The sequence below is a fragment of the Natrix helvetica genome (assembly GCF_964273705.1).
Source record: "Natrix helvetica genome assembly, chromosome: 3".
In the NCBI taxonomy this organism is placed as follows: domain Eukaryota; kingdom Metazoa; phylum Chordata; class Lepidosauria; order Squamata; family Natricidae; genus Natrix; species Natrix helvetica.
This window is the reverse complement of record NC_138549.1, coordinates 155959372-155973035: the sequence shown is the minus strand read 5'-3', so window position 1 is coordinate 155973035 and position 13664 is coordinate 155959372. Positions and strand designations below refer to the sequence as shown.

Sequence of the window (13664 nt, the reverse complement as noted above, 5' to 3'; positions counted from 1 at the left end):
TGACATTTTCTCAAGTATTTGAAGATTGCTAGTATACCCCTCCCCCTATTTTCCTGAAAGCTAAACATACCCAGGAATTTCTCTTCATAAGGCCGAGTTTCTAATCTCCCAATTACCCTTGAACCTATTCTAATTTCTCTTTTTTAAAGGATAGTATTTTTCTCAAGAGCTGGAAATTTAATTTTTTTTGATGCATCCTACATTTTTATCTGCCTTTTTTGGCATCACGCTTTTATTGTTGTTAGTTGCGAAGTCGTGTCCGACCCATCGCAACCCCACGGGCAATGTTCATCCAGGCCTTCCTGTCCTCTACCTTTGTCTGGAGTCCATTTAAGATCATGCCTCCATCCAGCCACCTCATAGATTTTTATAGCATCAGATTTTCCTTTCACACCAGGTACATCCACAGCTGAGCATTCTTTTGGCTTTGGCCCAGCTGCTTCACTCTTTGTGGCACTACTAGTACTAGCCCTCTGCTCTTCCCCAGTAGCATATTGGACCCCTTCCAACCTGAGGGGCTCATCATATCTTTTTGCCTTTTGGTACTGTCCATGGGGTTTTCAAGGCAAAGATACTGGAGTGGGTTGCCATTTCCTTCTCCAGTGGATCATGTTTTGTCAGAGCTCTCTGCTATGACCTGTCCGTCTTGGGTGACCCTGTACAGCATAGCTCATAGTTTCATTGAGTTATGCAAGCCCTTTCGCCATGACAAAGCAGTAATCCATGAAGGGGAGGCAGTAATCATGAATCACACTGTTGGCTCAAACTAATTTGCAATCAACCACTTTTCTAAAATCATTTTCATGTAAGCCTTTACCTAGCCAGGTATCAAGCTGGGCAGTTCTAGGGCAAGCAGAATTTTCACGGAGCTCTCTCTAGGAAGATCTATTAGGAGAGATGGGATGAGGGTCACAAGGATTCCAGCAATTACTTTTAGAACCAATATATCTCCTTGCATATAGATATTGGGATTCTCTAACAGCTTTCTGGAAAACCGGTAAGATATATTTCTTGGTAATAGAGAAATGAATCTCTAGCACTGGTGAATGAAATCTCTACTACTAGCACTGATGATGTTACCTAGCTGGGTAAGGAAACGTGTGCAAGAAAATAACCAAGATTCAGAGAGCACTAAGGACCCCTCAAATGAATCTCTGTTCATCCAATAACTAAAACTCCTATCTCAGGTATCCCTCATACTGTACATAAGTATTTGATTATTATTATTTTTGTTATGTAAGAGAAGAACATTGCATGTATTTCTCTTGCATTTCATTTTGTTACTTTCAGCCTATTTCTCTAACTTCTCAAGCTTGTTTTGAATTTCATTTCTGACTTCTGGGTTATTTGCTATCCAAATGTTATGTCATCTATACATTCGATAAACATTCCTGTCCCCTTTCCACCTTTCTCCAAGACATTAATTTAATAATAAATGTCAAAAGAAGTAGTATTCTAATTTCAGAGAGAAGATTTCAATGAAAGTGGAACTGGATTTGAATTGGACTTCTTGCACTTAGTCTCTCTCTCTCTCTCTCTCTCTCTCTCTCTCTCTCTCTCTCTCTCTCTCTCTCTCTCTCTCTCTCTCTCTCTCTCTCTCTCTCTCTCTCTCTCTCTCTCTCTCTCTCTCTCTCTCTCTCTCTCTCTCACACACACACACACACACACACACACACCTCACAGGATAGCAAATTAATCTATGCTTTGCTGTGAACTGCTATAAGAAAAATAGCTGTATGTTGTCCTTTATATGGAATTTAGTGAAATGGCTTTATGGGTACAACTGAGGTTGTATTCCAAATTAGATAATTTAGACCAGCTGGCTTGGTCTATGTTATCTTCAGGACTATTGATATTTTTTTTATTCTAAAAAGGCAAATATTTAAAACCTGGGGTTCATCAGCTTGTTTGTAGTTGCAGGCGTGGGAGGATTCCCAACTGCTTTCTGTCCACTGTTCAGATTTATTGGCCTTCTGCATCTTGTGAGGTGGTCGGCCTGTGACCTCCATTCAATGCGTGTGCAGCACCAGGGACCTGAATTCCCTCAAGGAACACAAAGGATTGAGTGATAATGGGAAGCAGGAAAGAAAGCCAAAGGGAATTTAGCACTCTGGGGGTGGCAGCATGATCAGAATGGGAACCAACAGTCAGCCTTTGCAATTGAAAGTAAAACCTTCTCAGTACTAAGACCTTGGGCCTAGCATGACGAAGCTAAATTGAACCGTCTTTGAGGAAAATAAACAGTGGCTGTCCGTGCTAGTTTGAGTGGATCCTGGTACTAAACTATTCAAAGAACTGCCAGGCAGGGTGGATGGTGATGGAAAGAAATGAATAGGCTGACTTCATCTTTTTCTTCCCTTGGAAACTGGGCCATTGATTGCAAAGTGTAAGAGGACAGGCGCATCTGTTATGCAAGATATTCTAGTTTGTAATGGTTGAATGTTTGCTCAGAACTGGGCCTTACCCCAGCACTGATATGAGTGTTTGCATTCTAATAGCAACAGATGACTGCTGTGTGCTGTTACAAGAAAGACAACTGAGTGCCAGGGCAAGCTTTGTCTTTGTATGTTGGCCCAATTGTTCTCACAACATGGATGAGTTTGGAGGGGTGAGCTGCAACATCAGGACGGAGCATGTGCTTTGGGAGAATCCAAGTGTATAATCTCCAGCATCTCTTGTTTAAAGTGTTGGAAGAAATGTCCACCTGGGTTCAGTTCCAAGTGGGGAAACAGACACTGGAAACATGGAGGCTGCTTGGAAAGATGGTTTTAATGGTGGACAGGACTACATGGCTTGAGTTCCTGAACAGAAAAGGTGATTGCATGCTTCCAGATGTTTGGTGAAGAAGAAAAGAGAGAAAAGAGGGCTTGCAGAGAGTTCCTGAGTTTTTTATACTCTCTGTTTGGCCCCACCTCTCTGTTTCCTGTTCCTGTGTAAGAAATGTATTCTGATTGGATGTCTGATAAGGTGACCAACCGTCCTCCTTTAGGGAGGACAGTCCTTCTTTTGTAAGTTCTGTCCTCCCTCGAAAAGTGTCCTCCTACGTGTCCTCCTTTTCGATATTTGAAGACTAATCTGTTGCGCATTATGTGACGTATTTGTATTTGACATGACAATTCGTCAAGGCTCGGTATAGTGCAGTATAAGATGCGTTTATGAGACGCATGCGCTCCACACGGGAGACCTTGAGAGAGAGCGCCGTGTGCAAGTGGCTTTGTTTACTTCTTACCGAAACACAACACGACACATACGCACGCAGTAGACTCATGGCACGTACAATTCACGTTTTATTAAACTGTTTTTAATGGTGTTTTTTTACTTCATCGCAGTATATTGGACAGATATTGAATCTTGTGTTGAATTTTTATCTAAAGAAATGCTAGACATTAAAATAGACGACAATTGTCTCTTTGAAGAAATTAGAAGACTGAATGTATATTTAAATTCTGAAAAATTAATACAATGGGAAAATCAACATGTTGAAATTGATAAAAGATGGGTGGATATTTTCAGCCATTTCAAAAATGAACATATTCCATGTGAAAATTTATTTATATTGTTAAATTTACGTTGTGCTGCCCTGGAACTAATGCAGCAGTTGAAAGAGTTTTTTCAATTGTCAATGATTTTTCAACAAGTGAGAAATTGAGACTGAATATTGATTCTCTAGCTGCAGCACTTGCCGTAAAATTCAATATGAAGGCTATTTCTTGTTCAGATATTTCCAATCTATTGTTAGAAGATGATACATTGACAAAAAATATTAAATTAAATGGAAAAGTACTCATTTAAATAATAATTAACAGGCATGTAAGCATAATTACAATATAAAGCATTGCAAATGTTTTCATTATGCATATATCATATTTTAGAAGATTTGTATCTTCTTGTATATTTGTATTATTGTTGCAATAAATAAAATATTTCTTTTATTTACGATATTTTTTCCCCAATTTATTTGTCCTCCTTTTCATTGTAAAAAAGTTAGTCACCTTATGTCTGACTACAAGGGGTGGAGATGGTGGTGTCTTAGCGAACTCTGTAAGTTGTGTGTCTTTTGAGTCCCAAGCTTGGTTGTGTTTCCAGGTGCCCTGTGGTGAGATGAGTAAAAAGCTAATACTATCATGCCTTAATCCCATCACCCTGGAGCTGAAGGGGAGCTCTTTGTTATGTAGAATAGACCGACTCAGGCATTTTAATGGTCCATTGACAAAGGTGGGGGCTAAACAGAGTGAGTCTGTTTCCTGCTTAAAACATGTTTCTCCATTTCTTATCCAGAGAAATATAATATTCTGCCTTCTTAATATTTCCCAGGATATTTCATTTTTCTAGGAGAGAGGTGAGTACTAACTTCCTATAAAAGGATCAGGAATGAAGGAAGAGACAGTTTGGTGCAGTGGTTAATGCACCAGGCTAGAAAGTGGGAGACCCTGAGTTCTAGTCCACCTTACAAACAAAGCCAACTGGATCTCCTTGGGCCAGTCACTCTTCTCAGTTCTAGAAGGGAGGCAAAGGCAAATTACTTCCAAAAATCTGTGCCAAAATACTGAAGAGACTTGTCCAGATAGGTGCCAGGAGTGAATGTAGACTTGAAGGTGGGAATGAATGAATGAATGAATGAATGAATGAAGAGATAGGAAAGAACTCTGCCTGGAGTCTGAAAACTTTTGTTGGTCAAGATTAAACAAGACAGGGAGCCGGGTGGTTATACAGAAAATTTAAAAGAGTTTCTCTATACCTATTTGATTTATCCAAAGACTTGGGATAAAGAGAAATAAATACAAGCTTCCTTCACACATATACGCACATACCTGCCATATTCATTTGAATTAAAGTCTAGCGGGTCCAACTATATTTGAATTCCAGAAGAATTGCAGTTGGATACCCACCACACATAGTATTGCAGGCTTACAATGCAGTATTTCTATTCAGCCAAAGAGCATCAGTTATTGCCTAGTGTTTTTTAATTTGACTCGCCATGATTTACAAACTCCACAATGTGGCTTTCTTTGTTTTGCTTTGCAGTGCTGTGAGAATGCAAGCAATGTGGTCTACAAAGTATGGTTTATGGTTCAGTAATAATAGTAAATTTCTGTAAAACTGGTTTAGTAGTAGTATTGCATACCACTGCTGTTTATCATGTAGTGCATTGTATGATTCCAGACTGTTTTCATTTGTTCAATAAATCAGAATTTAAGAAGGCATAGTTAGCACAAAGTGTTACTTTTCTCCCGCGAGGTGTTATAATAACATAAATGCAATTCCTGATCTATGATTGTTGGATTCATTACATTTATCTTTACAGCACCTGAGTGGTCCTTTAAGCAGAATAAGAAAAATGCAATTAGAGCTTGCAAACAGCGAATCTAATATAGCCTGTTGATAAAATAAAGGCTGTTTAAATGTGTCATTTGTCCTAGAGGAAGATTGTTATTTCAGAAGATTTATTTAACAAGCAGCATTCCCCCCTCCCCCCGCTTCCTAAAGGCATCAGAATCCTGAAAGTACGATAGAGGCATGAATCAAAGCATGCTCCAATTTTTGATAAAATGTTTCTGCAGATCTCTTTTTAATGACTATATCACGCCTACAAATATCACAGAGGGATGGGATAGCTGTTTCTGAAGGTATTAATCCTGATACTTCCTGTTCTCAATGTCTCATCCAGAATAACAGAGTTGGAAGGAATCTTGGAGGTCTTCTAATCCAACCCACTGTTCAAGCAGGAAAACCTATTCCATTTCAGACAAGTGACTGTCCAGTCTCCTCTTTAAAAAAACCCTCCAGTGTTGGAGCACCCACAACTCCTGGAGGCAAACTGTTGTACTGATTAATTGTTCTAATTGTTAGGAAATTCTATATACAGTAGCTCAGAAAAGGGAGAGTTCAGAGCATCTGAAAAACTAAACACTCTTTTCCAAAAGTGGTGGCAATGGGGAAAATATTGATGGGATTATGAGAAGGTCATGTTGGTGATGGTGATTGGTGATGGTGTCCTGTGTTGTTACAAAAAACCGACACAGGACCCAGAACAACACAGGACACCATCACCAATCACCCTCACCAAACATCAATTCCATCAACCAATCAAGATGTGACAACATAGCCAACCAATCCATTTAAAGCAACAAAGCAACATTCCACACACCCCCACCTATATTTATAGAAAAAATATAGCTCCAATCATGCTTTGCTCGCACAAGCACGAAGCCAAAGGCACCAGCCTGAAGATGACGAGTGTGACCTCGTTGAAACGTTGCCAAGATATGGTAAATCTTACATGGGAAGGCGAGGTCTCACTCGCCATCCTCAGGCTGGTGTTTTTGGCTTAAAGCGTGGTCAGAGCTGCTATCTTTTTATAAATCTTGGTGGGTGTGTTTGGAGTGCTGGCGTTGTTTCAGTAAGTGGATTGATTGCCTGTGTGGCTGTATCATGATTGGTAGATTGGTGCTGATTGGTGCTGGTTGTGTGTCCATTGTTGTTTCGTGTTGTAACGGCCTGGGTGATGGGTGGGGCTTGTTTGTTTACCAGGGCTGGTTTCCAGGTGTCTGGCAGGCGGGAGGCATCGTCACGGTTATTCATGTTGTGGGGGTGTTTCTCTATTTCAATAGCTTCCGTAATTATTCTCTTGTTGAAGTGTTCAGTTTTGGAGATTAATTTGGTTTCTTCAAAATTAATTTCATGTCCTGTAGCTTTAAGGTGCTGGAAAAGGGAGGAAGTTTTTTCTTTTCTTACTACATTCTTGTGTTCTGTGATGCGTGCATTTATTCTCCTGTTCGTTTGTCCTACGTACTACATGAATAAACGTGACGATACCTCCCGCCTAACAGACTTCTGGAAACCAGCCCTAGTCAACAAACGAGCCCCACCCACCACCCAGGCCGTTACAACACAAAACAGCAACGGACACACAGCCAGCACCAATCAGCACCAATCAGCACCAATCTACCAATCATGATACAGCCACACAGCCAATCAATCCACTTACTGAAACAAAGCCAGCACTCCACACACACACACCAAGATTTATAGAAAGACGGCAGCTCCAACAACGCTTTAAGCCGAAAACACCAGCATGAAGATGGTGAGTGAGACCTCGCCGAAACATTGCCAAGACAATCTCACACAGGAAAAGACCTGAATATAACAAAACCAGCATATATATATATATATGTATGTATTTTCCCATGTAAGATTGAGATTGTCTTGGCAACGTTTCGGCAAGATCTCACTTGCCATCTTCAGGCTGCTGTCTTTGGCTTAAAATGCGAACGGAGCTGCCGTCTTTCTGTAAATCTTGGTGGGAGGGGATGGGGTGCTGGCTTTGTTTCAGTAAGTGGAAAGTGATTGGTTGTGTGGTTGTATCATGATTGAGCACCCATGTGATCACCCCTCTCACCTGTCATTGCAAACTTATACATGGAACATTTTGAAACCAACGCCTTAGACAAATCTGAACACAAACCCAAACTCTGGCTTAGATATGTTGATGACACTTTCATGATTTGGCCACACGGGAAAGAAAAACTGGACAACTTCCTCACACATCTCAACAGCCTACACCCCAAAATACAGTTCACCATGGAAATAGAAGCAAACAACCATCTTCCCTTTCTGGATGTCCTAATCAACAAAAAACCCAATGGCTCCCTAAAACACACCATCTACCAGAAAAAAACACACACCAACCGCTACTTAAATGCACAATCCCATCACTACCCTGCACAGATCAACTCTGTAGCCAAGACCCTCATCTCCAGAACCAAACGCCTAGCTGACAAAGACCACCTGAAAACTGAATTACACAAACTCACAAATGTATTAATCTCCAATGGATTCCAAAGAAAAACAATCACCAACCTAATCCAAAAGGAGACTCCCTCAAAAAACCAAGACACAGAACAGGACAATGGCATCGCCCTCCTCCCTTACATCAAAGGCACCACAGATAAAATCAGCAAAATTCTCCACAAGCACAATATCAGGACAGCCTTCACCACTGACCAAAAAATAGCCAACATCTTAAGAAACCCCAAAGACAAAATCCAGCTAGAAAACCAAGGAGTCTACAAAATACCATGCAAAATCTGCCCAGCAATATACATAGGACAAACAAACAGGAGGATAAATGCACGCATCACAGAACACAAGAATGCAGTAAGAAAAAAAGAAAAAACTTCTTCCCTTTTCCAGCACCTTAAAGCTACAGGACATGAAATCAACTTTGAAGGAGCCAGGTTAATCTACAAAACAGAACACTTCAACAAGAGAATAATTATGGAAGCTATCGAAATAGAGAAACACCCCACAACATGAATAAACGTGATGATACCTCCCGCCTACCAAACATATGGAAACCAGCCCTAGTCAACAAACGAACACCACCCACCACCCAGGCCGTTACAATACAAAACAACAATGCACACACAGCCAGCACCAATCAGCACCAATCTACCAATCATGATACAACCACACAACCAATCATTCCACTTACTGAAACAAAGCCAGCACCCCATCCCCTCCCACCAAGATTTACAGAAAGGATCTATTTCAAGCTACTTAGCTCTCATCAGCTAGCCATACCCTTACTGGGATTAGAACCTGGGCTGTATTACATATTAGGTAGATGTATTAGCCACTAAGCCACAGGCTCTCCTCCTTATCAGCTGAGCCAGGGAAATAGGTATGTATTTGTGTTACAACCCCTGGTATGCCCAAATATGGGAGGGAGCTCACTACTCCCCCTTTCTGTCCTTCAGCTCATTACAGAAGACCATCCAGGCTTAGTGGCTAATACATCTGCCTAATATGTAATACAGCCCAGGTTCTAATCCCAGTAAGGGTATGGCTAGCTGATGAGAGCTAAATAGCTTGAAATAGATCTATACTAGTCTCCCTTTACTTATTTATCAGCACAAATACAACACAAACATAGCAAAGGTAACATTAAAAATAAAAATATGGTTTTCTGCCTGGATGGTCTTCTGTAATGAGCCGAAGGACAGAAGGGGGGAGTAGTGAGCCCCCTCCCATATTTGGGCATACCAGGGGTTGTAACACAAATATGTATGTATGTATGTATGTATGTATGTATGTATGTATGTATGTATGTATGTATGTGTTTATATATATACTGGAAATTAAATGGAACTTAATCTTGCTTGGTGTCAACCACTATTTTCTAGAGGATAGCTTTTGTACATCATTGAAGCTTTTGATCAAGGAAAAATATACTTCGATTTACAATGTGGCATATGGTGAGGACCGGTCTGCTGTGACTTTTTTTAGCCAACTATGGTGAAGAGAATAATGGCTCTGCATTGCCATGGATTCAATCTGATATGCTGAATTTTTTAAATAGTTCTTTTACCAGTTTGCAGAATGATAACAGAGATTAATACAAAGTCTATGGCATAATACAAAATATCCATTTTAGAGCCTGAAATGTGTGTTCAAATATTCCACAGCAGTCAGAATTAGATCAAGTCCCCCTTTTTTCCCTATTTGGAAAATGCAGCAATATAATGGTGAATTGGAAAAATGTCTGTGACAAAAACAAAAGAACATGATCATATAATGATTCTTCATTTTAACTCTGTAGTGAATAAATGATTTGCTGTCCTTTGCATTTTCCATCCAAAGAATATTTCTTTTCTTTTTTTCTTTTCTTTTCTTTTCTTTTCTTTTCTTTTCTTTTCTTTTCTTTTCTTTTCTTTTCTTTTCTTTTTCTTTTCTTTTCTTTTCTTTCTTTTCTTTTCTTTTCTTTTCTTTTCTTTTCTTTTCTTTTCTTTTCTTTTCTTTTCTTTTCTTTTCTTTTTTTTCTCTTCTCTTCTCTTCTCTTCTCTTTCTCTTCTCTTCTCTTCTCTTCTCTTCTCTTCTCTTCTCTTCTCTTCTCTTCTCTTCTCTTCTCTTCTCTTCTCTTCTTCTTTTCTTTTCTTTTCTTTTCTTTTCTTTTCTTTTCTTTTTCTTTTCTTTTTCTTTTCTTTTCTTTTCTTTTCTTTTCTTTTCTTTTCTTCTCTTCTCTTCTCTCTCTCTCTTCTCTTCTCTTCTCTTCTCTTCTCTTCTCTTCTCTTCTTTCTTTCTTTTCTTTTCTTTTCTTTTTTTTCTTTTCTTTTCTTTTCTTTTCTTTTCTTTTTTTCTTCTTTTCTTTTCTTTTCCTTTCCTTTCAGCTCCTTTTCTTCCTTCCTTCCTTCCTTCCTTCCTTCCTTCCTTCCTTCCTTCCTTCCTTCCTTCCTTCCTTCCTTCCTTCCTTCCTTCCTTCCTTCCTTTCATTCAAGTTACAGTGTGCAGTATACATATAAAAAAATTCTGGGAAGATCCTTCCTGAAACCTTGAAAAGCAATAACTGGTCTAATGAACCAAGAATCCAACTGAATGTCAGGCAGCTTCATGTATTCAGATACCCTAATTCTGCAAACAGAGTTCAATGTTTTCTCCATTTCCTGCCTAATCGTTTGACGCATTTATTTTTGTTTGTTTAATTTCTAGAGCCAGCATCCATTAACCACGAATCATGTCAGTGAAACTAACCTTTGCCTCCCCTGCTGATGGGGGAAGAATCAGCAGAAGCCGTTCCTTCGCTGGATTTAGCAGCACACAAAGCCGGATGTTGGCGTAAGCTTGACATGCAACAAACCTCTCCCTAGCCTCTGTTTTTCTGGTTTAGATATAGTGTGTTGTATGTGTAGGACCTGACTGCAGTGTGTTTGTGTTTTAAAGATTAATATGTAATGATATATGGGACTAAAACACTGACACGAGAATTATGTTGCCGGCTAATTCTACTGACTGTCAACTGCCAGCAGTTCGAGTCTCATCGGCTCAAGGTTGACTCAGCTTTCCATCCTTCTGATGTTAGTAAAATGAGGACCCAGATTGTTGGGGGCAATTTGGGGATATATCTGCATACTGCTTAGAGCAGGGGTGTCAAACTGGCAGCCCGCGGGCCAGATGCATCATGTGCAGGCCACGCCCACCTCAACTCCGGGAAAACATCACAATACGTCATGTGATGGCTGTTGTAGCCTGCCAGCTTCCAGCAGAGCTGGCAGCAGATTCAGATAGTGAGGAGGTTGGGGAGGAAAATGGGCCAGTCCTGGAGTCTGGGAAAGGCTCTGATCAGGGCTCGTATCGGAGGCAGAGAGAGGGCCAGGGCTATATGCCAGATATCAGCTGCCTTTAGTGTCAAGACATCAGTGATGCAGACGAACAACTGGAGCCTGTTCCCAGTGTGCACTTGCGTGGAGTTGCCAGACAAAGGGAAGCGCTAAATAACGGGAGCCGACTTGGGAGTAAGGCCAGATGATGAATGGCCCCTCCCAGAGGAAATAAAAGAGGAGCGAAAGGGGAGTGGAGTTTGCAGGAGACAATTAGTTCACTAATTGGTTTGTGACTCTCCGAGACTCCTTGCCAAATTCTGCAGATAACGGCCTGTCAGCTCTCCAAGCCAGATAAACCGTATCCGTGACCATAAATCTTCCTTTGAAAGACTTTGCTGGCTGTGAATGAACAGAATTCACAGTAAATTAATAAAAGGGTTTTTTGCCAGGACAAGGAGTTTGTTTCATGCTCTTGGGAAGCCTCAGTCAGAACAACAGCAAGGTGACTTGGCGAGTTTGATACCCGTGGCTTAGAGGGTGCCATAAAGCAGTATATAAATCTAAGCGCTACTGCTATTATGAGGAAATAGCATCAGTGGATGAATACAAGTAAAAGTAAATCTACATGCAAAGGAGGCTTGACTGATCAATTGATGGTTGGATGCAGTTGTTGTGCATGGATTTTACCCTTCAAGTATGGGACTCAGACTGGTTTACAAGTCTACTATACATAGGTAGAAGTGAAATCATTCCAAAAATTACATGAGGCATTTGCAATACTACAACAGCCCGTTCCAGTTAAGTCCTGTATTGTTTAGACAGTTTATTAAATAAGCAGTGGTATTTATGTAATACAGAGTGTTAAATCATGATTTATAAATCTTAATGGCTGTGCTTGTTTAATATACTAAGCCAAAGTCAAGGAAACCACACTTGGTTTAATATAACTGACCTAGAACACACAGTTCTGGGCAAATCAAAGTGCTTTAATCTTTTAACAGATTAACAGAATTGGAAGGGATTTTATAGGTCATCTAGTCCAATCCCCTGCTCAAGCAGACCCTACACCATTCCTGACAAATGGCAGTCCAATCTCTTCTTGAAAGCCTCCAATGATGAAGCCCCCACAACCTCAGAAGTCAAGCTGTTCCATTGGTTGATTGTTTTCACTGTCAGAAAGTTTCTCCTTATTTCCAGGTTGAATCTCTCCTTGGTCAGTTTCCATCCATGATTCCTTTTCTGGCCTTCAGGTGCCTTTGAAAATAGTTTGACTCCCTCCTCTCTGTGAGCCCCTCAAATATTGGAACACTGCTATCATGGTCCTTCTCTTCACTAGACTAGCTATGCCCAGTTCCTGTAACTATTCTTCATATATTTTAGTCTCCCGTCTCCTAATCATCCTGGTTGCTCTCCTCTGCACTTTTTCTAGAGTCTCAACATCTATTTTATAGTGCAGTGGCCAAACCAGATGCAGTACTCTAGGTGTGGTCTTACTAAACTAGACCTAAGATAAAGAAACCAGCATATGATCTGGAAGAAGCAGCTACAGTAAGGAAGGAAATGCAATTGTTGCCTGTAAATTGGTTCAGATGGATAAAGGTATCTTAAATATGCTCACAGGGGCATCTTAAGGGAGATTCAGAAGAGTAAAAAATGTTGGCTACCATCATGCAACACAAAGGGATGGGGCTTTGATTGTGTGATCATGGCTGTCATTTTGACACCCCCGTTTCTATTTTCCTTCTTTCCTTCTGTAGGAAGTTAGCAACCCCCCCCCTAGAAAAATGCAATATCCTAGGAAATATTGAAAAAGGCAGAATATTATATTTCCCTGGATAGAAATGGAGAAACTTGTTTTTAGGCAGGAAACAACTCACTCTTAATAGCCCCACTTTCTTTAATGGGCCATTAAAATGCCCAAGCCAGTCTAGTCTACATAACAAAGAGTTCTCCCCTTCAGCTCCAGGGCGATGGCATTACCCATCTCACCACAGGGCACCTGGGAAGAAGCAATGCTCAACCAAACTTGGACTCAAGACAGCCTAGACTCTAGAGAGTTGCCCCTGCATGGCCCCATGGGAGTCTGACAACCAATCAGAATACAAGATCAAAATCAAAGGCCAGAGATGGCATAAAGCCAGGGAATTTCAGCATTTCACTTTCCTTTTCTTCTTCACCCAACATCTGGAAGCATGTGATCCCCCTTTTCTGTTTAGGATCTTAAACCATGTGGTCCTGTCCATCATTAAACCATCTTTCCAAGCAGCCTCCATGTTTCCAGTGTCTTTTTCCTCACTTGGAGCTGAACTCAGAACATTTCTTTCTTTCTTTCTTTCTTTCTTTCTTTCTTTCTTTCTTTCTTTCTTTCTTTCTTTCTTTCTTTCTTTCTTTCTTTCTTTCTTTCTTTCTTTCTTTCTTTCTCTCTCTCTCTCTCTCTCTCTCTCTCTCTCTCTCTCTCTTTCTTTCTCTTTCTTTCTTTCTTTTTCCTTCCTTCCTTCCTTCCTTCCTTCCTTCCTTCCTTCCTTCCTTCCTTCCTTCCTTCCTTCCTTCCTTCCTTCATCTCAA

General features: G+C 40.4%; 1 protein-coding gene across 2 annotated transcripts in view; it reads left to right on the top strand.

Annotated features, from left to right (window-relative positions):
* RIPOR3 (RIPOR family member 3) overlaps positions 1-13664 on the top strand; it is a 148468-nt gene that overhangs the window by 58535 nt on the left and 76269 nt on the right. For both annotated transcript variants that reach the window (XR_014174888.1, XM_081947038.1), the window contains exon 2: positions 10489-10614. Coding sequence is in view for 1 of the 2 variants with exons in the window: in XM_081947038.1 (XP_081803164.1) it covers positions 10514-10614 (101 nt within the window). In the remaining variant the exon portion in view is untranslated. The remainder of the gene's footprint in view (positions 1-10488; positions 10615-13664) is intronic.